Source organism: Scomber japonicus, chromosome 2, assembly GCF_027409825.1.
Source record: "Scomber japonicus isolate fScoJap1 chromosome 2, fScoJap1.pri, whole genome shotgun sequence".
Lineage (NCBI taxonomy): Eukaryota > Metazoa > Chordata > Actinopteri > Scombriformes > Scombridae > Scomber > Scomber japonicus.
In genome coordinates this window covers 36,747,432-36,773,618 of record NC_070579.1, presented here as the reverse complement: position 1 = coordinate 36,773,618, position 26,187 = coordinate 36,747,432, and the positions used below count along the sequence as shown (strand labels likewise).

At 38.4% G+C, this 26,187-nt stretch overlaps 1 protein-coding gene and 2 non-coding genes across 3 annotated transcripts; 1 reads left to right on the top strand and 2 right to left on the bottom strand.

The window, feature by feature from the left end:
* Positions 1–481: 481 nt before the first annotated feature.
* On the bottom strand, positions 482–9,846 carry LOC128366770 (histone H3-like centromeric protein A). The gene is made up of 5 exons (XM_053327538.1): positions 9,831–9,846; positions 3,036–3,212; positions 2,191–2,312; positions 1,856–1,930; positions 482–610 (listed from the first exon to the last, which is right to left on the bottom strand). The coding sequence occupies exons 1-5, from the start codon at positions 9,844–9,846 to the stop codon at positions 482–484; spliced, it is 519 nt and encodes a 172-aa protein (XP_053183513.1).
* On the bottom strand, positions 5,708–5,779 carry trnae-cuc (transfer RNA glutamic acid (anticodon CUC)). The gene has a single exon. It is a non-coding gene; the product is annotated as a tRNA-Glu (tRNA).
* A 16,255-nt stretch (positions 9,847–26,101) lies between the features above and the next one.
* On the top strand, positions 26,102–26,173 carry trnae-cuc (transfer RNA glutamic acid (anticodon CUC)). Its single transcript has one exon. It is a non-coding gene; the product is annotated as a tRNA-Glu (tRNA).
* Positions 26,174–26,187: the final 14 nt, after the last annotated feature.

The window sequence follows — 26,187 nt, the reverse complement described above, 5'->3', positions numbered from 1 at the left end:
CCCGTAGGACCAATTCAAATCAAACAAATTTTGTTTAAAAGGACATGCAGAATCAGAGCTCAAGGACTGAAAAGACAGATAAACTTCACTAGCTTCTTCCATGACTCTTTTTTCCTGTTAAACCGAAAAAAACAGGTAACATCACACAAAGACATAATGTTAAAATGTTTGCTTACATCCAAAATAAGACATCCACATACACATTATAGAAAACAATCTCAATGTTTATTCACAAAATACACACTTTGGCACTTAAATACGGAGCAGTGATCACTACATACATTACACATTGAATTAATTCTGTTCATTAAACATGCTTCTGTTATTATTGTTAAAAAGGAGATGAGCTTTAGTGAATATTTGGGTCCTTTTTACAGCCTGCAAAGACAAATGTTTCTCTGTCTCACAAACTAAAACATGAAAGGGAGTTTAGTGAAAGATGTGGTAACTGAAGCTGCAAGAAAATAGAAAAAAGTGTTTTTTATAAGCTGTCGATTCCTCGGATCCTCCTGGCCAGCTGGATGTCGCGGGGGAAGATGGTGACCCGCTTGGCGTGGATGGCGCACAGGTTGGCGTCAGCGAACAACCTGATGAGGAAGGCCTCTGATGCCTGGAAGAGGAAGAGGAAGAGACGTGGGTGAAGGTAGATCACAGAAACAAGACATCAGAGTCAGATATTGTTTAAATGACAGAAATCAAACCATTTCAAAAGGATATGTTCAGGATTTTGAGCATACGACTTTTGTCCTCCTGAGTGAAAACTGACTTGTTTTAGTTTGTTTATAAAAAATAAAGGCAAGGCAGCTTTATTGATATAGCACATTTCATACACAGGGGCAACTCAGTGTGCTTTACAGAACAAACAAACATATAACAATAAGAATTGGAAGCATTCAAACTTATAATAAAAAAAAAACTAAAACAATAATAGTGATAATTGGATACATTCAAACATCCAATTAAAACCAAATTATAATCAAAATAGAAAGAGAGAAAGAGAAATAAAAAGCTTGACTAAAAAAAGTCTGTGTTAGACCTATTCAGCCAACTTCTTACCACAGATTTCACATAGATCTTTTGGAAATAATATAATAATATAGTCCTCATTTAAATTCAATTGTATCTCATTTGTGAGTTAATGCTTGTACTCAGGAGGACAACAGGAGGGTTTTACTGGTCTGAACATTTCAACACTAACAGAGGTTGTTGAAGCTCTATTTTTCAAAGCATTAACACTTGAAGTCATACTGAATGCACGTTCTCTGCTTAGACTGAGTTTATAATCATCAGTCTCTATATCGCTGCACTATTTTTCCCTTTCCATATCGATACATGTGAAAACAATTGAAGATAAAAGTTTACTTACAAATCAGAGTTTGAGCACTATGCTGCGAGGTGGATGGAGTATTATAGTCACACCCACAAAGAAGACCACATTTACACTCTTTTTATTTACTCTCAATGTTTGAGTTTATTGTTTGAGGAGTGTCTGAACATTTTGAGAGAATATAATAAACTTTCCCCCTCTTATTTGTATTGATAGTTTATGTTCAGAATAAACACCCATGCTTTACACATCAGATTTAAACAATAATGACTAATCAATAAAACAACTTACTTACTAAATGATCTTTTAGTTTTATGTTCAGTGAGTTTTACAGTTTCAGATCACCTAAAGATTTCTCTACAATCAGATGTGCTTTTAAGGAGTTTATGGAGCTTTTTTAAAAGTCTGATGAAGTGTCATACTCAGTAAATGCACTCACTCTGTTGTATTGTTTTATTTCTACACACTTGAATGTGTTTACTTGTGTGTGTTTTTATGTTACTGTGACTGTATGTTAATGCTGCTTACCTCCTGCAGGGCCATCAGAGCATACATGTGCCACCTGAGAGTTTCATGGGTAATACTCTGACACACCTCACGAACCTGAAGCCGGACGAGAAATAAAAAAGATTTGTGTCTCAGTCACACAGCAGCAAGAAAACAAGTTCTGTTCCTTCATGATACACAAATGACAGAACTACAGACATTTATTCAATCTGCAGGACTCTCCACACAACCATCAGCTATTTCTGGTGCAATATATTTATTGTGTGTTGTTCCTGCTCAAATAAAGAATAAAGATAACGATAAATGTAAGTTTACACTAACTAAAAAAGGCCCAAATGCCTTTCAGTTTGACTCACCAGGCGGGCGAAAGGTCCCTTCCTGAGTAGAAGTTCTGTGCTTTTCTGGTATTTACGGATCTCCTTTAAAGCTTTGGTTCCTGGACGAAACCTCCTCTTCTTGGGAGACGCAGCAGGTACCTCTGCAAAAAATAAAAAATAAAAAATGACATTAGTTAGGAACTGCAAGGTTTAGCTAATGGACAGAAAACTAGATAACGGATGAATTCAAGTGATGAATAGAAGTGAAAATTCAATCTGCTTAGGTGAATGTGGGTGTATGTTTATATAATCAGTGAAACATGCAGAGAGAGAATCAATGAGCCTGGTTACATCTACATCAAGACCAAGGTGATATCTAAATCAAAAACTATGAGACGCTACCAAAGAGACAAATTCAACTTTTTCTTTGTCTTCTAAAACTTTTTTTAATCCTGCACTGCAACCAGAAAAAAAAGAGGTTAAAAATACCCTGAAAATACAAGAATAATCTGAGTAGAGCTCTGATTTGATTTCATTAACTCTCTGAAAATGTTAAATGCTAAAAGGGCATCACTATGAGGAGCACCGGAGAGTCATGAAGACTTCAACAAAAGAAAAATGTTTTAAAATCCATCAGTGATGCAGCCTGAGAGAGAATAATGCTGCTTTTTACATGTTTAACTCACTGCTGCTTTACTTCTCTCATCAGCTGCCAAATATGACAAAAGCAGTAACAGATGAATGAAGCTTCAGATGTGACATATTTCATGTCTGACAGGGCTTTTTGTTGCTTGTTTGTCACACTTTAACTCAGATTTTGATATGTATGTGATATGGACTCTCACTTGAAACGCTGCCCCTCCTCGGCGGCTGCGGCGTTGAACCAGAGGTGCTCGGGCTCGGCTGCGGGGGCCGACTTTTTGGGGCGGTGCTCGGGCCTGGCTGCGGGGGCCGACGTTTCGGGACGGTGCCCTTCCTCCTGCTGGCAGATGAATCACAGTAGCGCATTCTCTTCAATGGATCAGCAACACGAGAGGGAAAAGACTCCAGCTGAGATCTGACTGAGAGACGAAGAACATTGTGATTATAACTCAAAAAAACTCAAAACTTTAGATTTTACTCCTTTAATTTGGCTCACCATCATTCCATAATTAAAAAAGAAGAGTAGTTGCAGCCCTAAACTACATGAGACATAGAGCTGCAGTGAACAGTCCTCCTGTTCATACTGACTATTAACACATCTCCTTCAAATGTGCTTTCAATGTAAAGCAATACATTTAAAGTAGATGATCAGCTTCTACTGAACTTCAGCAGTGTGAGTTAGTCTTATATCAAGAGATATCTGACACATTTACTGAGTGGAAACTACACAGAGTAGTACTTCATGTAGTAGCAGTAACCGTAGTGATAGTAGTAGTAGAAGTAGTACTTTTTGTAGTAGTAGTAGTACTTTTTGTAGTAGTAGAAGTAGTACTTTTTGTAGTAGAAGCAATGGTAGTTGTTACAGTAGTTGTAGTAGTAGTAGTAAAAGTAGTACTTTTTGTAGTAGCAGTAACTTTGTAGTAGTAGAAGTAGTACTTTTTGTAGTAGTAGTAGTACTTTTTGTAGTAGTAGTGGTAGTTGTTACAGTAGTAGTAGTAATAGTGCTTTTTGTTGTTGTAGTAGTAAAAGTAGTACTTTTTGTAGTATTAGTGCTAGTTGTAGTAGTAGTAGTATTTTTGTAGTAGAAGCAGTGGTAGTTGTTACAGTAGTAGTAGTAGTAGTAGTAAAAGTAGTACTTTTTGTAGTAGCAGTAGTAGTACTTTTTGTAGTAGTAATAGTAGTTGTTGTAACTTTGATAACAAGTTGTGGTGAAAGAAGTAATACACAGTCATTTTACTACAAGTACTACAGTATAAAAACACTCAATAAAATTCATGCATGCAAAATCTTGCAAAAGTGGAAAAAGTATAAACACTAAACTCAATTTAAAGCTATAAAAAGTGAATGGATATGTCTGTTAGCATGCTAGCTCCCCACTCGGTTTAACCTTAACAGTGTTTTAGGAGCTATTTCATTCCTACAACACAAATGATAAGGAACACAATAAAAGATCAGTTAACGCACCTGTAAATATAAGAATAATACGTCCAGGTGTAGTTGAGCCCAGTCCAGTGTGGAAACCAAGAACATACCACACTCTGACCCTGACACGAGATTCAAAGAATGCCTCTCCAACCAGCCAATGAGCGAAGTGTTCGAGGAGCGCTTGATAAAAAATGTTCTGATATCGCCGCTCGGGCGGGAACTGAGCTTCACAACGTATACAGCGAACGTTTCAGTGCGGCTACTCCACCTGCTCTGATCAGACAATGAAACGCACCTTGAGACTGAACGTAAACAGACGGAGGCTGTTTGGAAATATGTAACCATATGTTACTATCAGTGAAGGTTTAAAGACTATCCACAGAGGACAGTTTCCTCAGAACAGTGATGACATCATGCAACTAGATGGTTGAGATTAGAGAATAATGATTTAAGAACCAGGTCGGTCTGTGTGACTGTTCTCTTACATTTAAGAAAAAAATTATGCATATTACATCGTACTGAAGTTTAGGATTCATCTGTTAAAGCGGCTCAACAGCGTCCCTGGTGGTCTAGTGGTTAGGATTTGGCGCTCTCACCGCCGCGACCCGGACTTTTTTCTGGACATTTGAGTTTCCGTCTTAACAAGCGCTCCGCTACGCATTGCATAACGTTTCAAACGTTACAGAATTAAATCCACATTTTTTTCCCCCTACATTCATATTTTTTCCTAAATGACCCGCAGTGAATTGACACTGATCACACGCGCTAATTACCTATATTTTATAAAATATCTTGTAGCAGGACTTCCTACAATATAAGTGTAATATTGTGATGATAGCATAATTTGTGCTGCAGTTTCTATGCAAATTGTTATTGGTCAAAGGAGGGGTCCACCTCTCTACTTAGTTCCTCTGTTATGATCCTTTCCAGTGATTTCATAACTTTTGGCCCTGTAGCTTTCTTAGTGTGCATATCTGAAAGACTTCAGTACCAGGCAGCTGTGGGCAGAGGTGGAGCAGCAGTTTTAAAAGTGTGAGGGTTCTAGTGGTTGCCACGTATTTCTACATTTCTACATTTCTTCTATTAATATTGTTGTAACCCATATTCAATCTGGTTTACAATGAGTCCCTGATCCAGCTCTACACTTTCCTGCAGACAACAGTCTATAATATCAGCATTTCCATGGCCTCCAAGTGTTTGAAAGTAATGAGGCAGATATTATCAAATATATTAAAGTGGACAGTCTTGTAATGTATAAGACTTGTATGTATGAGCTTACAACATGCATACTGGGAAAATGAGAGCCTATATATTTCACCCCTTTTTTCTTTATACGTATGCATAAATGTATATTGTGCCCACTTCCCATTGTGCTTAGAAAAATATGCATTTAATTCTGTAAAGTTTGAACCGTTATGCAATGTGAAACGGAGCGCGTGTTAAGACGGAAACTCAAATGTCCAGACAAGTGAAAGTAAAAAAATATTCGTTCCCTGACCGGGAATCGAACCCGGGCCGCGGCGGTGAGAGCGCCGAATCCTAACCACTAGACCACCAGGGATGGTGCTACGACCTTAAAAGTACTATGGTAAACTATATGACACTTAATTATTTTAGTTCAATGTATGACAACAGTCAAACATTGTCAAACATTCATAACATGAAAACTGTTTCCTACCTACAATGAAGTTCCTTGATCATCATTCTCTGACCTAGTTATTTCAACCCAAACTATGGCCTTCAAACCTTTAGTTCAAGAGTTCAGGGAGACACTGCAGACAGCATCATTTATCAAACTCTTATGTTTTTGGAAACTTCCACAGAATTGCCTCAAGTGTATTTTCTTTTGTTCTTTCTTTTGACAACAGTCAAACAAAAGTTAGTGTGCATCAGTGGTGGATAGTAACAAAGTAAATTTACTTGAGTACTGTACTTAAGTACAATTTTTGAGTATCTGTACTTTACTTGAGTATTATTTTTGGGGGATACTTTTACTTTCACTCCAAAACATTTGCCTCTGATTCTCTGATGTGACACTGAAGTTAAACAGGACTTGGTGGATGTGAATGTAAAGAATGCAGTTTTTAAACCTAATCGAAAGTATTTTTCAGTGGTCAAACTAGCTGTTGCTGAAGAAAAACAAGTGAGCAAAAAGTGTTGTCAGTGGTTAGATGCATAGCATACATACTCTAACAGAATACACCAGAAACAAGATGATTCCAATAGGCCTATGGGCTCAAAAATCATCTTTCTTTGGTATGGATCTAAATGTCCAGACACAAAGAACTACATAGAGAAGCTATAAAACAAAACTGACTAATAGATGCAGTTTTAAAACTTGAACAAAGGACTCGAGAAGACACGTTTTGCGAAGGACAGCGTTGTCAAGCCACGTATTATGGAGAATTTGTTTGTTGGTGGTTGACTTAATCAGTCTGAAGGTACTCAAGAGTCCAGGATGTCTTACACTAAAAATGTTTATTGAAGCTCAGCCAAGGAGAATCAGAGTATGAACAAGTATGTCCTCTATGGATAGTCTTTAAGCTTTCACTGATAGTACCATGAATACTTTATGCCCATAAAGGGCCATACTCAATGCACTGTGACCTCAAGGCCCATGCTTTACCCTAAATGTGGAAAATTCCCTAACAACCTATCTATTCTTAACTGTCACTAATGACAGGGGAACAGAGCACTCACTAACAGACCAGATCATTTTATAAAGGTTGAACAGTTTGAAACATTTAATTATAGGTATATAAAACATATGTAAAACATACTTGCAGAACCAGTGACAATGTTTGCACAAACTTTCCAATTCACTTGAAAGTGACACAAGTGACCAGCACCTGGTTTCAGTGGTTGGATGTGTGATGTCCTGTGCCGATGATGTGAGCTAGAAGTATGTGAACTTCACAGAGACGATTTGTCTCCTTCATGTAACTTGTACTCAGACTTGACAGACAGAGGTGTCAGGTTTCACATCAGTTTAGTATCAAACGTATTATTAGAGTATTAATATTAGATCTCTGGCACATCCCAAAGCCTAATGAACCATGGATGGACACAAGAGGATTACCATCTTTTTCATTGGTAAATGAGTCTTTATCTGGTCATAGCATGTTTTATATGGCTGTTCAAATGAATGTGTAGATATTTGCACTGTTTGATAATAACCATATAGCACTTATTGTTAAATTTCTATCTAATAATTTGGTCTATGAGATTAATTTTAAAACTATGCTCAACTGGGGCAATTTCAATATAAATTGAAATAGATACATAGAAATCCAATTTGGATTTTCATTCATTCATTTAGTCATATGGGTATTATATGAACATGTGAAAAACTGCTTCCTGACTGCACTGACTGTCTCACACTATATTTTACAGTTATGAGCTCATCTGCTGCTCAGACAGTGATGAAGGACCTAGTGGGCTGTGAGGGAGGATCCATCACTCTACCTGATCCTGTGGGACAGTTGGGATTTCTTTCATATGGATTACATACTATTGCCGAGGTGGTAGACATGAAATTTAAGATAGTGGAGAAACAGTTCAATGACAGACTTTTCTGGAACGACAAAACTCAGCTATTTGAAATCAGAGGACTTAAGAGAAAAGACTCAGGAACATATTACATTGATTCTAAGAAAGGAAAAGTTTTTTTCATATCTTATGAACTCACTGTGAATGGTAAGTAGTAATGAAGTATATACTTGTTTATCTGCCTTGTTCTAGTTACTGCACTATTTTCTATGAATAAAAGCTGTAATTAAAAAGTATAATATTTAATTGGGTTGTTTTCAGCCAAATGACAGCCTGACTATAAAGGCAACTATATGCAGATCAAAAATTGTGAACAAAGTTCCACAAAATGTTTGACTTGATATGATACTTTTATTTGTACGTGCTAGATCTTCATATTGCCTGGTGTTAGATTCTCTCTCTCTCTCTCTCTCTGTCTCTCTCTCTCTCTCTCTCTCTCTCTCTCTCTCTCTCTACCATGAAGTAATATTTACTTTGATTACTTTTTCTACTGCAACTACATTTATATGCAGTAAATATTCAAGCTTGTTCTCTTATTTGGAAAAGACAAAATTCCTAATAAGCTGTTTACATGACTTATCAAAAAAATATCTGATATTCCCGTTTACATGCCACCTCACATACTCTGATTATTGTGACATAAAACGATGTACTGTACATAACTCCCACGACTGTTCAGTGAACAAATTTTCCTCCTCCTATTCAAACTGCTGTGTGTGTGTGTGTGTGTGTGTGTGTGTGTGTGTGTAACTACTATTACTATATAGTAACATTTACTGCACGGTGCTTGCATTGACAGGGCTATGTAAAGTCACAATGTTGCCAAAGCATAGACACAGTGTTAGATTAAAAGCAGGTTTAACTAACTCTTAACACTTAAAACCTTAACTCTAGGTTGACCAACTCTGAGCTGTCAAACTCAGAGTTTTCAGTTTCAGAACAAGTGTTAACAGTTAGTTCAATCAACTCTGAGTCAAAGTAACTCTGAGTGAAGCTCGTGCATGAGGAGATACCAAGCCCTCATCAATGGAGCACAGATAACATGATTCACCATGACTCATGATTCAAACAAGTAAGGTATTGATAACAATAATTGTTTAACCTCATTAAACAGCATTTAAATGCTACATTCAACATGTTATATATATATTTCAGTAGTTGATGAAATCTTCTAAGATAAAAAAAAAAGTCAATTTTTCAGCCATCCCAACACTGCCAGCTATTTGAAAGCAACACCTATGCCTTTATACATACAACAAAAGTGTAAACGTTTCAGTGCAATAGTCAAATTTAGTTTTATTTAAAGATCTATGTTTGGGCACTTTCACCTTACTTTAACAGTAGCTGGTATATATATATATATATATATATATATATATATATATATATATATATATATATATATATATACAGAGAGAGTTCTTTACTGGTATTGAACCAGAGACACTGTCTCTATGAAGCATGCACAGTAACCACTTGACTATCAATCACCTTCTAATACTGCATTTGTAACAGCCCGACAGACGATTGCCTTGGAAACATGAACTTGAACAGAGAACTTGTTCTAAACTGAGAGCACGTCCATGTGGTGTCGTACAGACGATACGAGGGCTGAGAATATTTTTCAGATAAAGTATTGATTGTACAGAAAAATGGAAACACTTCATCAGAGAATGATAAAACATCCCAGCGGGGTCCAATGGCGGAGATTTGTGCTTCTTATTTGTGCTTCAGTATAACCTGACTCTTTAAGAAAAGGACACACCATGTCTGACACCTCCTTCAGTCTGCGGGCTTCAAGTAAAAAGGAGGAGAAACTCAGGGTTAGTTGAAGAAAACCTGCCAGTGAGCAGGTTAGGTTCACGGAGTATGTTGCCAGGGTAACTGACTCAGAGTTAAGCCTAACTGGCTTTGTGAAACTGAAAAACCAGAGTTTCCCTCACCTCAGGGTTAACTAACTCAGAGTTTTCACTAAACCTGCTTTCTGAAACAGGCCCTTGATATAGTCAGTGGATCATGTTTTGGTGTCAGACATGCTCCGGTGCCTGACTTTCTGAGCTTACTAGGGAATGCCGACATATCGGGTAAAAATACCCAGATGCCTAGATCATTCTGTTTGGTAACCTCTTGGAAAATACCTGACATGTCAGGTCAGCACTACTCTATAAGCTATTCACTCGGTCGCTCTGGATCATCAAAAAAGTACTCTTGAATCTGATCTGGGCCTGTATGAAACAGCATTGAGAGAGAAGAACCCTGATTTGCCTGATATTTGCATCTTCAAGATCATCACAGAAACATCTACTCTCAATATCCTTCTACTAGTAGTATCTGTTGCTGTGTGAAGTTTCGGTTAAATAATCATATTTCTAAAATTTCTCTCTCAAGCAAATTTTCAGTCTTGTAAGTTTATAGTACATCAGCCTACATTATTCTAAAGACTGCTATCCTGTACTGTAGGTAAACTAAAGCTCTGTGTCTAAACTGTAGTATTTGTCTCTTAAAGTCTGACCTTGTGAGTAATTCTTAATTCTTTTAATGATTCTTCTGCAGAGTGTGTACCAAGTCCAGCAGTGAACACAGTGAATGTGAGCACTGAGAGCTGCATCTTGCTGTGTTCTGTGGACAAAGCTGAAACCACACTGTTGTGGTACAAAGACGAGGAGATACTGAACCAGAGCAGCTCTGCTCTCTCTCTGCCTCTCACTGTACACAAGCAGGATTTCAGCTCCTCTTATAGATGTGTGGCTGCCAACCCTGCTGAAAATAAGACTCTTCATGTCAACATCACAACATCCTGCAGTGAACAAAACAAAACCAACAGCAACAGAAACAGCACAGACAACAGAGACGACACAAGTAAGACAATTATACTGTAAAAGATGCTACTGTATGTTTCCAATTGTATATATTCTGTGGAACAAATCATGTTACTGATGCTCATGTTAAATGTTTCTGACAGGTGACAGTAACACACAGTCCTGGCTGTTCCTGATTCCTCTGCTTGTGTTTGAGAGTGCTGTTGTTGTTTTTATCATTTTGACATTTCTGCAGCAGGGTTTTTAATACTGAGGAATTGCTCTATTGAGTCATATACGAGGTAGCAGATGTCTACTTTGTGCTCTATCATGTTCCCAGTTCCCTCTGGCTGTCACTAATATCAGCAAAATTCTGCGCGTTACCCACTCCATTAAAATATGGACCCAATTTTGGAGTTCACAATAACCATCAATTAACACATGAAAGCAGTGTTCAAATGCGATTCAAGCAAAGACATTAACTGATTTGTAAACAGTGAGAAAGTAGCTACAATATTAGCAGATTTTATTAACAACATTACAACATTAGTTTTGTTGTACATAGTGTCTCACATGCACATGTCATTGTTTTTATGTGGGATGCACCAAAAGACGTCTTTAAGTTGTAGTACACAATATTCAGCCACTAGATGTCGCTAAAAGCAGTTTTTCCAAGTTCAGATCGAAATCATGGAATATGAAATAAAGTAATAGAAGAAATAAAGTCGGTAGAGGGTTTGGTAAAGTCCTTCTGGGTGACAGAACAGTTCTGAAAGGTAGTGAGATCATTTTCCTGTAAGAACTTTATAGATAAAAAAGATAGCAGTGCTTTTTGAGTACTTGGACAGGCGTGCAATCTTAAAAATGTGTGTGTGTGTGTGTGTGTGTGTGTGTGTGTGTGTGTGTGTGTGTGTGTGTGTGTTATTATTACTGTTATTCATGATCATTATCATTATCATTATTTAAATTTTCATTCATTTTTAATATCCTGATATTTCTTTAAATAATTGCTTACATTTATGTACTGTATCTTTGCTTGCACTGTGATGCTTTTTGGTTTTATTCTTTATTTTTTTGGTTGTAAAGTCTGATGGGTACACATGGAAACTGTTTATGTGTGATAAGTTGATGTTTGTACACAAATAAAATAACAAAAAGAGGAAAGGATGTCTGATTTCTCTAAAACACACACACACACACACACACACACACACACACACACACACACACACACACATACATTTCCTCTCTCCACACATTTTTTCTTGCATATTTGATGTGACAGACTAAGATGGAAAAGAGGACACAAGTGAAGAAAACATGGATGTGATTTAAGGGAATTAGGAAACTAGTCAGGATAGACAGACAGGAAACATGTGTTCAAGTGATTTTGTGCTGAGCAAGTTCTGGTTGATATATCCTGTCTGTACCTGTAGCTAATGATGTTTTCATTGACAGCATGTCATTTCAGTTTAGAAGCCATTTGAAAAACATGACAAATTGTGGCCTCTAGATGGCAGCAGGTTTACACTGTATCACTACCCTTTACTTCAGCAGGTACAAGCACCTCTAATGTGTAATGGAAAGATACATTTTGAGTTAATAGTGCAAAAAATAAAAATAAAATAAGTGGCCTGTTGAGTGGTTTTATAGGTATATGTGACCTTGACCCATATTGAGTTATAGATTTGCAGTATGACTGTTGGTTTACAGCAGGGCCGATTGTAAGACAAGGATCAGACCTTTAGAGGGGCTCAGCTCCTAATGAGAATTTGACATTCAATGCCCTGCAACAAAAAAAAAACTCTTCCCCCCTCAGGAAAAAAGTAACTAAGTAACTTTTACTCTGAGTACATTTTTAACAAGCTACTTTTTAATTTTACTTGAGTAGTTATATTTTTAGACCAGTACTTTTACTTGTACTTAAGTAAAATTTCATCAAAGTAGTGGTACTTTTACTTGAGTAGAATATTTCAGTACTCTTCCCACCTCTGCTTTCTGTGCTATGTTTATGTTAATTGAGCATGGTGACGGTAACTGTGTCTATAAATAATACGTGGGAAGGTGTTAACCAGGTACATGCTTCACCCAGATGCTGTTTCTGTGGTGAGGGGGAGACAGGGGCACAATGATGGAATATGCAGATTGTTTTTGGTTTCACTAACAGCATTGACTTTGTCACAAAAACTCCCCCATATAACGTTTTTTGTTTTTAGGTTGTTTTTTTGGCTGCAACTCAATTTGGTAACCACTTAAATTATAAATTCTAATTCCATGGGATTATATTTCATTTTGTGTTTTCAGCCCTTCTGCTTATCTGCTCCCAACTCTCTTCTAGACCTAACAATACTTATGCCAAACTCCCATATAAAAATAGACAATTTGATATAGGCCTTGTTTGTAGATGCAACTTGCAAGCAACAAGGATTTAAAAATAAAGTAACAATAGGAGCCTTTGTTTAATTCAGCACCAATTTTGTAGATAAATCTGAATTTATCTCTTAAAAATCTATCTCAATTAACTAGTTAACAAGTGACTCATTGCCAAGCATTATCTTGAATTGTCATTTTTTTCAATGGAGTTCGGTATTACATTTACTTCTGCTGAAGGGTCTACTGATAGCTTTATTTTCACTATCACCTCTGCAGCAAAAACCTCTCATGAAGTACTTTGTGGTAAGGTACTACCCAACAAATTATCTCTCTCTTCCTGGAAACGTCCAGCTGAACATGTTGAAGCCAGAGGTTATGGCTGGTGTCACCTTTACACCGACTCTCTACATCAGTGGATGTTTCATCTGGGTTTGAAATAACTGAGTAACTCAGGTCATTTTGTGGCTGTTACTGGTGAATAGTGCCATTTTCAGGCACTTAAGGAGTTATTTATCTTATTTGGTTATTTAAATGTTTTTTTTCTTACTTTTATCATAAAAATAGTTCAAAATATAACTTTTAGCTGTTTGATAAATACAGGCTTTGGTTTTACTGTCAGAGACAAGAAAGGTAATTAGGGTAAGGGTGAATGTCTGCTAGCTAGGGAAGATTTAGAGAGGAAGTTGGTGGCATCACACACACACGTATATATACAAAAAAAAGGTGTGAAGTGCAAACCCTGCAAACACCTTCCTGGCTTAACTTCTGGCTTATGGCACAGAAAGATGTCACACAACTAACAAGAAAGAAAAAACCCTTCTTAACATCAGCTCAGAAATAAAACATCAGTCAGCACTGAAAAACATCCACACTGACCAGTGTCTCAACAGTACTGAGGCAGGACAGGAACAGGTGTTCACCTCTGCATAAAGAAAACATCCTGTGAAATACAGCAGGTGATGTACACAGATTTCCACCTCATCAGTTTGGATTCTTCTCTATTGTCATGTTGTGCTATGACTCATGTTGTAGGGGAGAGGATGAGTGAATGTGTTGTGTTGCATGGTGATATAATGAAAAAAAGTGTGATACCGCACCCACACCCACACACACACACACACACACACACACACACACACACACACACACAAAACGAGACAAAAATACCGACACACAATACAGTACTTCTTCCTGAGGATGTTTTGTGCATCTTCACTTCAACACTACATGATGGCAGAGAAGTATGGCAAACCAGACACTTTTAGTGACCTAATCTAACAAGCCCTGTTTTGTCGGTTTCTCTACCAAATTAGCTGTTTGATACTCACTGATACACATGTGCAACAGTTTGGACTCCTGTCTGCTTTACCACCCTTTAGCTGCCTAAGGAGGAAGTGTGTGTAATCTGTTTTTTGATGCCAGTTTTAGAAAAGAATCAATTCAGTTCATTAGAGAGAAGTAATATTTTCTTGTCAGGTGGCAAGTATCTGCACTCTGTGGTCTGCCCGTATGTTAATATAAGATGTTATTTGTGGTGGGAACAGTGTGTATGAGTCAGCTTTAAAGCATCAATACACCAGTATGATTTATAACCTACACAGACTAACACTCATTTTAAACAGCATATTGATGATATTCAATAAGCTTTGTTACTTAAATAAGTGGAACTTTAGTTTCTTTGTGGAGCACAACCACAACGTGTTAATTGTGCCTTATTGTACTCGGGTCTGCTAATGAATACAAAACAATTACTTGAATTCTCTTGTGGTCTACTAACACACTTCACATCCTGTTTTCTGGCTCTCTGCCAACAGCTCACTGCTGTCACCAGCTGTCCTATCATGTATCACTGAGTTCTAACATATTATCTCTGTAGAACAAGTAGAAAAGACCACTAAAGTAAAACACATCAATATCTTTTAATAAAGTTTTAGATTGAGGTAATCTGATGTTTTCTGCCCTCAGTAAACTGACTCAGAGGAAGTAGTGAAAAAAAGTTTTATATCACACACTTTGTTTGACTTCCTTTTTTCCTCAAAAGTATGGATTTGTTTCCTGTTTAGTAGACTGTGTGCCTGACCACCTGTGTTTGTGTGTGTGTGTGTGTGTGTGTGTGTGTGTTTATTTGAATTAAGTAAGATCATGCAAAGATAAGAGAAACAGGAAACGGAAAAGAGAAGTGAGTAATAGACTGAGGTGAAAGATTGTTTTATACCCTTTCGTTGTACTACTTTTGGGCAGTCAGCTCCACTCAGTGGAACACCCTGATGCCAGTAAGAACAGCAGTTCCATTTTCAGCTTTAAAATGAATTTGAGACAGTGTTTCTCTCTTGGGGTCCCTACACACATTAGGCAAGGCTGTATTATAAATAAGTGTAATAAATAAATGGCAATAATAAATAATGGGCGAGAGTAATATATGCAATAAAATAGTCTTTTGAATTGCTCTGCTTTCACTGATTTTAAAACACTGCTCATGTGTGTTGTGTGTGTGTGTGTGTGTGTGTGTGTGTGTGTGTGTGTGTGTGTGTGTGTGTGTGTGTGTGTGTGTGTGTGTGTGTGTGAGAGAGAGAGAGAGAGAGAGAGAGAGAGAGAGAGAGAGAGTGTGTGATGCCAAGGGCCTGAAGATGTAAATTAGCTTTAAGGTAAATCTGGTAATACATCACATGACAACATTTACGTTTAATATTGTACATGGTTTCTTAAAAAAAGATAAAACAAGAAGAACATAAACTATATTATGAATATATTATAATAGTATATTCAGGAGCTATTCAGTATCTACAGTACACTGAATGTATTCATGTTACATTAAACTGGTTCTTATGTTCCCTCCTCTGATTATCTATCAAAACATTTTGTCCTGTCAAAGACCAGTTTATATGGGCCTTACACACATTCTCACACTTTACTGCTTCACTTGTAGATGCAGTATTAGCCGTTTGAAGAGTTTCAGTGTGACAGTGTTAGGACACAAAGCAGGAACACCAATAACACCTGTTTGTTAAACCATAATGTGTATGTGGAGGTGGGCGTGGTTTCCTCTAAAGCCTAAATCAATACCTGCCTGTGGCAGAATGCAACTTGTGTTGATCAGGTATTTAGGTATAGAAGGCAGCAGAGGTGGACTCAGGCTGTCTGGGGGGCAGAAGTAAAAAATATTAAGGGAACCATTCAACATGGCCCCATGCATGTTGTCAAAAAGGCCAAATTGAAACAACATTTTTGAGTTATATTTGACAGTGATCTGAATTTCAACAAACAGGTCACTTCTGTTGTCAGGTCCAGCTTCTTTCAACTGAGAACCATCTCAAAGTCAGGCATTTCCTCTCACCCCCTGACATAGAGTCATTCATGCATCAATATCATTCAGACTGGATTACTGTAAGTCACTCTACCATAGCATCTCTCAAGCTCCCATTTCCCATCTACAGCTTATTCAAAGTGCTGCTGCCTGGTTATTAATGTCCAAGAAACAAGACCACATCACCTCTATCCTTGCATTCTTACACTGCCCCCCCCCCCCTCCTGTTCACTACAAGATAACATTCAGGTGAACATCTGTTGCTGCCCTGCCTCATAACTCTTGAGGTGAGTCCACTAAAATCATCCTTTAAAACCCATTTAAGTAATGGATTGTTTTTGGTTCATTAAACCAGGGGCAATTCTAGGATCACAACTTTAGGGGGCTCAGCTCCCAATGAGAATTTGACATTCAATGCCCATAGAATTTTGAGAGACTATGGTGGGTGGACCTCAATCCAACCCTGTAGGAGGGTCTGGGGGCCTCCCCCGGAAGTTTTTATACATTTTCAAGTCAAATGCATGGTTCTGGTGCACTCTCAGAGCAAAATTAAGAGGTTATAACTATTAAAATAATGTTGTCCTTTAAGCACTTAGTGGACTTTTTATTGGTTTCTTCAAATAACTAAACTAGCTATCTTTGCTTATCAATAAAAGACTTGACTTCCAGATAACTTAGAAGTGGATCAGGATCAGAGTTGATTTATTGTACAGATGGAAATAAAGAATATTTCTCATTAAGCCATTGTTTCTTTAACAGAACCAATCAAACCAGCATAATAGTCACTAGGGTTGAGTGGAGGTACTGTACTGTTGAACGTAACCGATGTAAAACAATCAGAAAATAACGTTTTATTGATCTGATTCACCGGCTTTCTTACTGTCAGCGCTCCCTCTCTTCATTCAGTCTCTAGCACATTAGGAGAGGTGAATGAGTCTTCTGAACACACTTTAACTTTAACTTAACTTAGATAGTAAACACAGATGAGACCACAACCACTGTGCAAGCTGTGTTCACGTTCTCTGCAGTAAGTCAGACCTGTTCTCATTGGATGTTGGGCTCCATCAGGATGATGCTGTTTGTGATTTTCATGGACATAGTCTCAGGGCACAGCTGGGGGGAGTAGAGTGTCCAGTTTGGGGACCTCAGAATTGTTCTGTTGGCTTCAACACATCATGACTTCCAACAAGCACTGGGGCTGTTTGCAGCTGAATGTGAAGCGATCGGGATAAGAGTCAGCACCTACAAATTGGAGGCTAAGGTGGATTGCCCCCTCAGGGTTGGGAGAGAGTTACTGCTCCAAGTGGATGAGTGTAAGTATCTCAGGGTCTTATTCACAGTGAGGGTAAGATGGAGTGTGAGATTGACAGGTGTTTCAGTGCAGCATCAGCAGTGATGCTGATGTTGTACTGGACCGTCCTGGTGAAGACAGAGCTGAGCCTGAAGGTGAAGCTCTCAGTTTACCACTTAATCTACATCCAAACCCTCATCTATGGTCACCAGCTTTGGGTAGAGACAGAAAGAATGAGTTTGTTGATACAAATGGAAGAATTGAGTTTCCTCAGGAGAGTATCTGGCCTAAGCCTTAGCTCAGACACCTGAGGGAGGCTAGGAGTAGAGCTGCTGCTCATACACATCAAAAGGAGCCAGCTAAGATGGTTTGGGCACCTGATCAGGATCCTCCTGGATGCCTCCCTTTGGAGGTGTTCAAGTCACATGAAACTGGAAGGAAACGTCGGGGCATACCTAGAATATGCTTCAGGGATTACATATATCTCCAGGAGGAGCTGATGAGCATGGCTGGAGAGAGGGAAGTCTGGGTTCCATTGCTCAGCCTAATGCCACCGTGACCCGGCTTCAGATAAGTGGCAGAAAATTGATGGATGGATATTTTCAGTTAATATACTGTATGTAATCAGCAGGTGTAATGAAATGTCTTTGGGTATCTGCTCCATATTCAGAAGCTGGCCTGCCACCCACAGCTGCTGGGGGGATTTGTAGACCTCATAAGATGTTTTTTCAGCCTTTCCAGCATCACATAGTGTAGACAGAAGAGATGGACATCCTGTGGGGTACAAAGCACATTTAATGTGAACAATTATGTTTATTTAGCTAACAGTGACTTCCTAACACTGTTAACAGGATAATTTTGTAAGAGATTCGACATTAGCAGCACCACTGTGGTAGTTTGAGACAGGTATTACATAATATTGTGAACTATTGATATTTACTGGGCCATAAAAATGTTTATAAATCCATCCATCAGTAATCCTTCTTAATGTTAATAGAAAAAGTTCTGTAATATGTCCAAAGTTATCTTTGTAACTGCAGGGCATCCTGGAGGTCATATGATATTGGAACGTTCACATTCTGTCATACTTGTCAGGTTGTACTTCAAGCAACACAAGAGTACAAGTCAGCCACAGTCAAAGATTTCATTTCCTATGCCCCCTCCTCCTCCACTCTCTCTCTCTCTCTCTCTCTCCTCCCTCCTCTCCAACCAGAAGTATAAAGAACAGTGACAGTCACATCAGTTCTCTCTTTTTCTTGGTCTTTGACTGGCATACTCAGAATCATCCTCTTTTCCCTGCAGTCAGTTGGTGAGTATTTAATACTTTACTGAACTTTCCTCCATTATATGCTGTTCTCTTTGATTCAGGGTTCCAGTTGACCAGCAGGTTGAGACAGGACCCCCAGGGGCCCTGCATGGGCACCAAAACTCATGCTCATTCTAATTTTACGCACTCATTGATACAAACTAACCACAACACAGCCCAGCTATCTTGTGTTATACCTTGTGTTATATGTCTATAGAGTGTACTTTTTTCTGGTGATCAGACTTGTGATCTTTTCCAGACAAACTTTTGCATTCTGCTCCTACATGGCGCTCCACACATGGATGAGCAGATGTCTGATCATCTTTCTCATCTCGGTCAGCCACAAATCAGGTAAGCGTAAAGCACAATGGACCCTATATCTTGCACATGTGTTTTTGTTAGTTTCAGACCGACGCAGTTATTATTTTCTCGCTTTGCACCCACATTATCTGAGAATGCACATGTGCGCCCATATACGTGTTGGTCCCAAAATGAGGTGTGATCAGGCGATACTGACCAACAAAAACCTGGTCTGAAGTCACTGGCGCATATTTCACTGTTATTTTGGGTTAGGGTTAGGGTTAGGGTTGCCTGTTACTCCATGGCTGAACAAAACCATTTTAATTCTGTAATAAACAGATAAATAAATGAAAACAAAGTGTCTGTGTGGTGCAGCTGCATGCATGGTGGTCTGACGGGAGGAGACGTGAAAATATGCAGCACAAAGCCAGTTGTTGGTGTTTTTGTGAAGAATGGGTCTCTGAACAACGTACTGATTTGTTAATGAATGTGGGTGATTCTTACACTGTCTGTTATCCACAGCTGGTTATAATCATAATGGTTATAATGTAGGACTGATATATTGATAAGTCTGCTGCCTCTGAGATGCTGCACAGAGCGACACATTTACACTCATCACACTGGTTGGTTATAAGTAGTTTGTATGAATTAAATGTCGGGTTTGCAGTTCATCAGCCAACTTTCTTTTCAGCAAAATTAACTGAAATAAGTTATAGGTGATATGGACACGTCCTAAAGGCACCACGCGCGTCATGCCTTGCGATAGGGCCCAAGAAATGTTTGATGAACGCGCTCGTGAGTTTTGTGATAGAGGTGATAGAGGTACGGTCATATGCAAGCCTATATACATCATCGCTGTAGTCCCCTAATAGTATGTAGTATGATTATTAAAATAAATATGCTAAATGTGGTCAGAACAGCCATAAATGAAAACTTATCCAGAGAATTATCAGTAGGCTACCTGTGTGTCTGTCTCTGATGCACATGGAGGGTTCAGCTCTGCTCCCGCTGATACAGAGCTGAGGATGAGAGACTAACGTTAACCTCTGTTATAGTTTTATAGTCATTTCTCATCGCTGCTCTCCAGTTGTTACTTTATTCCTCCTCACAGTTCTGTGTTAAAGGTCCGGACACTGAACGGGAGGACAGAGTTGTCCCTCCAGTAAGTGACTACAGAGGCAATCACTTTGTAGGTGTTCTCTTAAAAACCTTTAGTAGTTTAATCCTTTTTAAATACATACTCCTCTGTGTTACCAGGTGCTATCATTAATGGAAACGCACCCCCCCCCCCCCCCCGCCCAAAAAAAAAACAAACAAGTAGCGAGTCGAGTCGAGTAGTGTTATAACTGTATAGTTCTAGCACCCCCAGGAACGGACCTCCCTGAATCGAGTTTTTGCAGGTTAGGATGTGTGCACACGCAAAAACCGATTTGCACGGGCACTGCACTAGTGGTTATAAACACTGCACACATCTTTGTCGGTGGTTTTCATCTGCACTCACTGTTCTGTCACTTTTTTTCCTTTTTTTTTTTTTTTTTTTTTTTACAGTGGAAGGCTGTTCAAGTAGTGAAATGAAGAACCTGACACGTACTGTAGGAGGATCCATCAATCTACTTGCTGACTGTAGAATGCAGTCCGGTTATCTCAAATTTAATAGGATGACTGTTGCCAGGGTCGAAGAAGCAGAAATGAAACCAGGACACCAAGAAAACATTCAATGGAACAGCACTGGATGCTTCACATTGACTCATCTCCAGTTGAACCACAGTGGGGTGTATCATGTTGAGTCTAAAGAACCTGCTTGTCACACATTTTATAATCTCACAGTCTATGGTAAGTCAGGGTTAGGTGTGTGTGTTGTGTTCAGAAACAGATCAACAGAACATATATTATTATTTAGTGTGTAAGTGGAATTAAAGGTCCTGATAAAGTCAAAGAATGAGAAAAAATGACCCGTGCTGTGAACACTGTCTCGACTGTTGATGCACTGTCACAGAAATAATAATAATAAAAAAGATTCATCATGACATTGGATGCCAAAAATAGGGGAGTAAATTCATCTATTAGCATAGGTAAAGCCCCCTAAACACTATATGCTAAAACTTATGTTTCCTTGTGTTGAACAGACCCAGAAATAATTTTTTAATCAAAAATTAAATTAATTAAATTCTTTAAGTCTCTTTCTTTGAGTTAGAGACCACAGATGTGAAAGTTTTATATCAGACAGCAACGCACCTTCAATCTTAATGTCTGCATAAATATTCATAATATTGCATGATTGTGATGTAGAGTGATCTACCTATGGAAAGATGAATCACAACACCAGTGTTCTGTGAAAAGTGATCTACTCTGTCCATCTATCTTTTTATATCCTTCTTTTTTCTCTCCAGAGTCTTCTCCTAGCAACAACAGCACAAGTAAGACTCATTACACACATATTTTAAATGATACTCTTTGATTTCCAAATATGTTTCATCATTAATAATAATAATGATAATAATAGGTGAGATTTATATAGCGCCTTTCACAAACCCAAGGATGCAAAGCATAAAACAAACAAGGTTGAGGTTCTTGTTGATATTTTTGTTTTGTTGAGCAGGTATAACACCCAGCATTGTCACCATCATCTTCGGCCTCATCAGCGTCATCGGCTTCATCTTGTACAAAAACAGACGGTATGTACTTCTTCTCTCAATGCTTCATTATGATTTTTTAATCTCTAAAACATGAATGTGTGCTACAAGTTATAAAATAAAATGTCAGCTTGCTGTTTTACAGAGGAGATATGTGACAGAGTATTTCTTGGGTAACCCTAACCCTAACTTTAAAACAATCCTACACACATAAACAGATCCATATCTGAAATATAGCATTTAATTGAAGGTAAACTGAGTTTATTCCATCAGGTGACAAAATATTGAAATTGAAAACAAAACCAAAAGCTTACTAAGAAATGCACATTTAAGTCATTTAACCTCTGTTATTTATCTTCACATCTATCTTCAGGAGCTCACATGATGCCGGCTCACCTAGTCACTGAAAAGGAAGAGGACTCTGTACTAAATACTTAAATACAGCTGGCTGCAGTCCCACCCTCTCACACCATCCAGACATCATCATGAAGAGTACAGTCTAGATCCACTCTAGGTGAAAAGTGCCTTGAGATCGTTTTTGTCATGATTTGGTGCTATATAAATAAATAAAGATTGATTGATTGATATCTATTTATTTTCTCTTGTATATTTGTGTGAGAAGTGTAATAAGTAAGGGTTTCATTTTCTTTACATCTGTGGAGGTTATAGTTATAGAAGGCTATACTCTGCCACATGTTACATGTTCTACAGACCAGTAGCAAGATGTTGCTTGACAATAAGGTAAGAAAAGAAAAAGGAGGTGTGAGGAAAAATTTGGACCTGTCTGAACATCTGCATTGGTCATGGCGATGTGTGGCAGTAGAAGTTTTTTTTATTATATGTGATAGATAATATTCATTTAATATAACAGATTGTTTTTAATCAAAAATAAACACACACAGTAAATTAAAACAACCTAAAATTACCTTTTGAATTTGATATTTTAAGTAATCCCCAACAATTAAAAACAAACATATGTTAAACAAGTCAACCATCATAAAAATGTGTGGATGTCTTTCCTCACTGGAGGCTCACCATTCAACAGGAGTGACTCCACAGTGTCACTCTTGTCTGTGTGAATGTACCGGTGCCATTCCTCAGCTAAAACGTGGCTAAGGCCTGGTATGGCCTGTTTTTTCTAAGCCCTGCCACCTGTGCCGGGTCAAATACTGAAAGGGATTTGAGGAGTTCCATGGAGGGATGTCTTTCCATGAAGAATATTTACCCATGGTCTGCTGGAAAAGCTGAGAGCAGGCAACCCTCGTCTCAAGCCGCCAGTCTTCAGCACCTGCAGTGCTCCCGTACTCAAACAGCATGCACAGGTCATCCAACTGTCCATGGATGGTGGCAGAGGACAGTTTGGATGTGTCCTGCAGTTTGTTGAGGCTGGCCAAGAGGCTGGTGTGTGCTCAACAATAAATATGGCCTGAGCTTTTAACACCTTTATTTTCTAGTCAAGGAGTGCTCTGAAGTCCCGAACTACCTTGCATGACAGTAGTAATGTTGGTATAAAGTCATATAAAATGTCAAGGTTCTTCTTCAGTTATTGCACAGCATCAATGCAGGAGCCCCATCTGGTCAGGACAGCAAACACTGGCATGACAGGAACCAAGCCAGGAGCCTGCATGTAGGCCTGCAACTCCAAACGACGCAGGGGGCCTTTCAAAACAGCCTCTTTACAAGGCTACACACCTGCTTAAGGTCCTCAAAGGTATCAGGAAGGACCTCTAGCACCAAATTGAGCATATGTGCCAGGCGTGTGATGTGTTTGACATTAGGAAAGAGGCCTTGAAGAACTGTGTTGAAGGCTTTCTTTATGTAGCTTGCTGAATCTGTGACAAAAGCCCAAACATCACTGAAGTTGATACTGTAAGTGATAAGGCAAGCAATGACTGCCTAGTGGTGATGTTAACTCTTTCCAGGAAAACAAGATCTGCAGCTAGAGAAGGTCTGCCCACAGACTGCAGAAGAATGGCAAGGACACAACAACCACAAGCATATGTTGTCTCATCCAGTACACAGATGTTCCCTTCACTGCACTCTGAATGTCCTCCACATACTGAGGGAAACGCTCTGGCAAGTAATCAGAGCGGAGGTGAGATGGAGCTGGAAGAGAGCCCCTTGCTTGCAGTATTTCTGCAAAAAAGGAGCCAGATAGGAAGATTTTTCCAGGGGAATATCTGCCTCAAGAAGTCAAGAACAAACTCCTTTCTCTCGGCTGTAAATGGGGTTTTGGAGAGGCGGGAGGCCAAAGTTTGATCCTAGATTGCACTGAAAATAAAGGAGAAAGACAGATATGCATTATGTATTGAAAACACATTGTACATATTATACATAACATTTATTTTTTTGAAAGATATTTATTTTGATATTCTGTTTTTTTTCAATAGTCAAGTATTCACTGCTTAATAACATTCCACACAAATGTCTGTATCATAGGTTGTGTTTGGAATTGCAAACTAACATACCATACTTACTTAAGTGTGACATCAAATTTAGTGTATACTGCATTCCAAATGCATACTAAGTGGATTTTGTGTATGCAATAAATCCCTGTATGTACACTAGATTCAGGGGCTCCATAAGGGGGTGAAAGGTTATAGTGATTATAGAGGCTCGTGACTGACGGAGGCCCTAAAAAAATATTAGAACAGTTGTGTTTTTTAATTATTATCAACTTATCATCATTTATGGACATAAATAGAATATTTTATTTACAATGTTCTCATTAAACTAATTAACCATCCAAAATTAACCATCCAAACCCCCTGTATTGCCCAAAGACCCCCCTCGTTTACATGAAATGGTTCAGTCCTGTCTCCAAACCAGGTGCAACACTTGCTAGGTGAGTTGTGAGTGAGAGGAAGTGCAGCATGAGCATAATGTCTCAACAGCTTCATAAAATACAATCAGGTTCCAAACATGAGTCATGACCAACAGTCTCAGCAGCCCTGTCCCCCCATAATAATAAACAATCCCTACTCCCAACTGAAGGAGGAAGTGAGCATCATGAGTTGAAGGATATGTCACTTAACATAAGTGAAAGGGGTCACAGCGCATTGATACATGTGACTGAATATACAACAATGCCATCCTGGAGCACATACAGCACAGCTGATTGCAGATTTCAAAATAAGGGTCACTAAGTGACTAACTTCTCACATTGCAAACGCCAACATATAATACACTTGACAAATGAACTCCCACACATGTCCTATCGGCCTATAGCACCATCACACCACAGTGATGCAAAACACGTTAAGCAAATAGCTTATCAAATAAACTCATCCACAGTATGTATATGCTTCATTATCACCCAGTCACAACAGATACTACTAAATGTACACACAGAATAATTCTGGTACCATTAGACATTCTTCTTTCTTGCCTTTTACTTTGCAAAGTCAGAGATAATACACAAATACTACAGTTTAGACACAGAGCTTTAGTTTACCTACAGTACAGGATAGCAGTCTTTAGAATAATGTAGGCTGACAATTTGCTTGTGAGACACATTTTAGAAATTAGCTTTGTCAAACCCAAACTTCACAAAGCAACAGACTCTACTAGTAGAGGAACATGCTGCATACTTAGGTACACAATATGTGACTGCATGTCAGAAACTACTGGACACATAATTAAAACAGCATCATTGAAAATAAGATGGAGAGAGCATGAGATCATCTAATATCAGGCACTAGCACAGAGACATCACAAATGAAAGTATCATTGCAAGTCAAACATCGGTTGAACAAAAACACTAAAATAAATATATGTTTTAATCACTTTTTTATCACAACTGTTATTCATAGAAAATACTCATCAAAAATCAATAATTAAAAGTCTTCATCGGCTTGTGGATAAAACAACTCTGAAATCATGTAGGGTGATAGAGCGCTCCATGTTTGACAGCAGCGTCTATGTCCAAATGAAACCACATAAACTGTCAAAAGGGACAAAAGAGTCAAATAAAGATAAATAAATAAATGCTAGTACCTGTTCACATACAATCATTAAACGCACAGAGCCTAGATAATAACAAAACATTTTAAAAAGTAAGAGGTAAAGTATGGAATGACGTTAAATGAGGATTATAGTAACAATGATAAAAAAGTAACACAGGTGGATAACTCAAAAGTAACTTTTTGATTTTGTTCCAGTAGCTTGCAGGCTGAGATGTAGTTCATCACTTAAACCACCGGAGGGAGCAACAGCGCTAAACTTCGACTGAGACTTTTATTTATTTGACTTTTATTCATAGAAAATACTACCGGTAATCAAAACAACGTTATTACAATAATTTGAAACTTTTTACTAACCTGTGCAGCTTCCCTGGTGGTCTAGTGGTTAGGATTCGGCGCTCTCACCGCCGCGGCCCGGGTTCGATTCCCGGTCAGGGAACATGCACTTTTTTT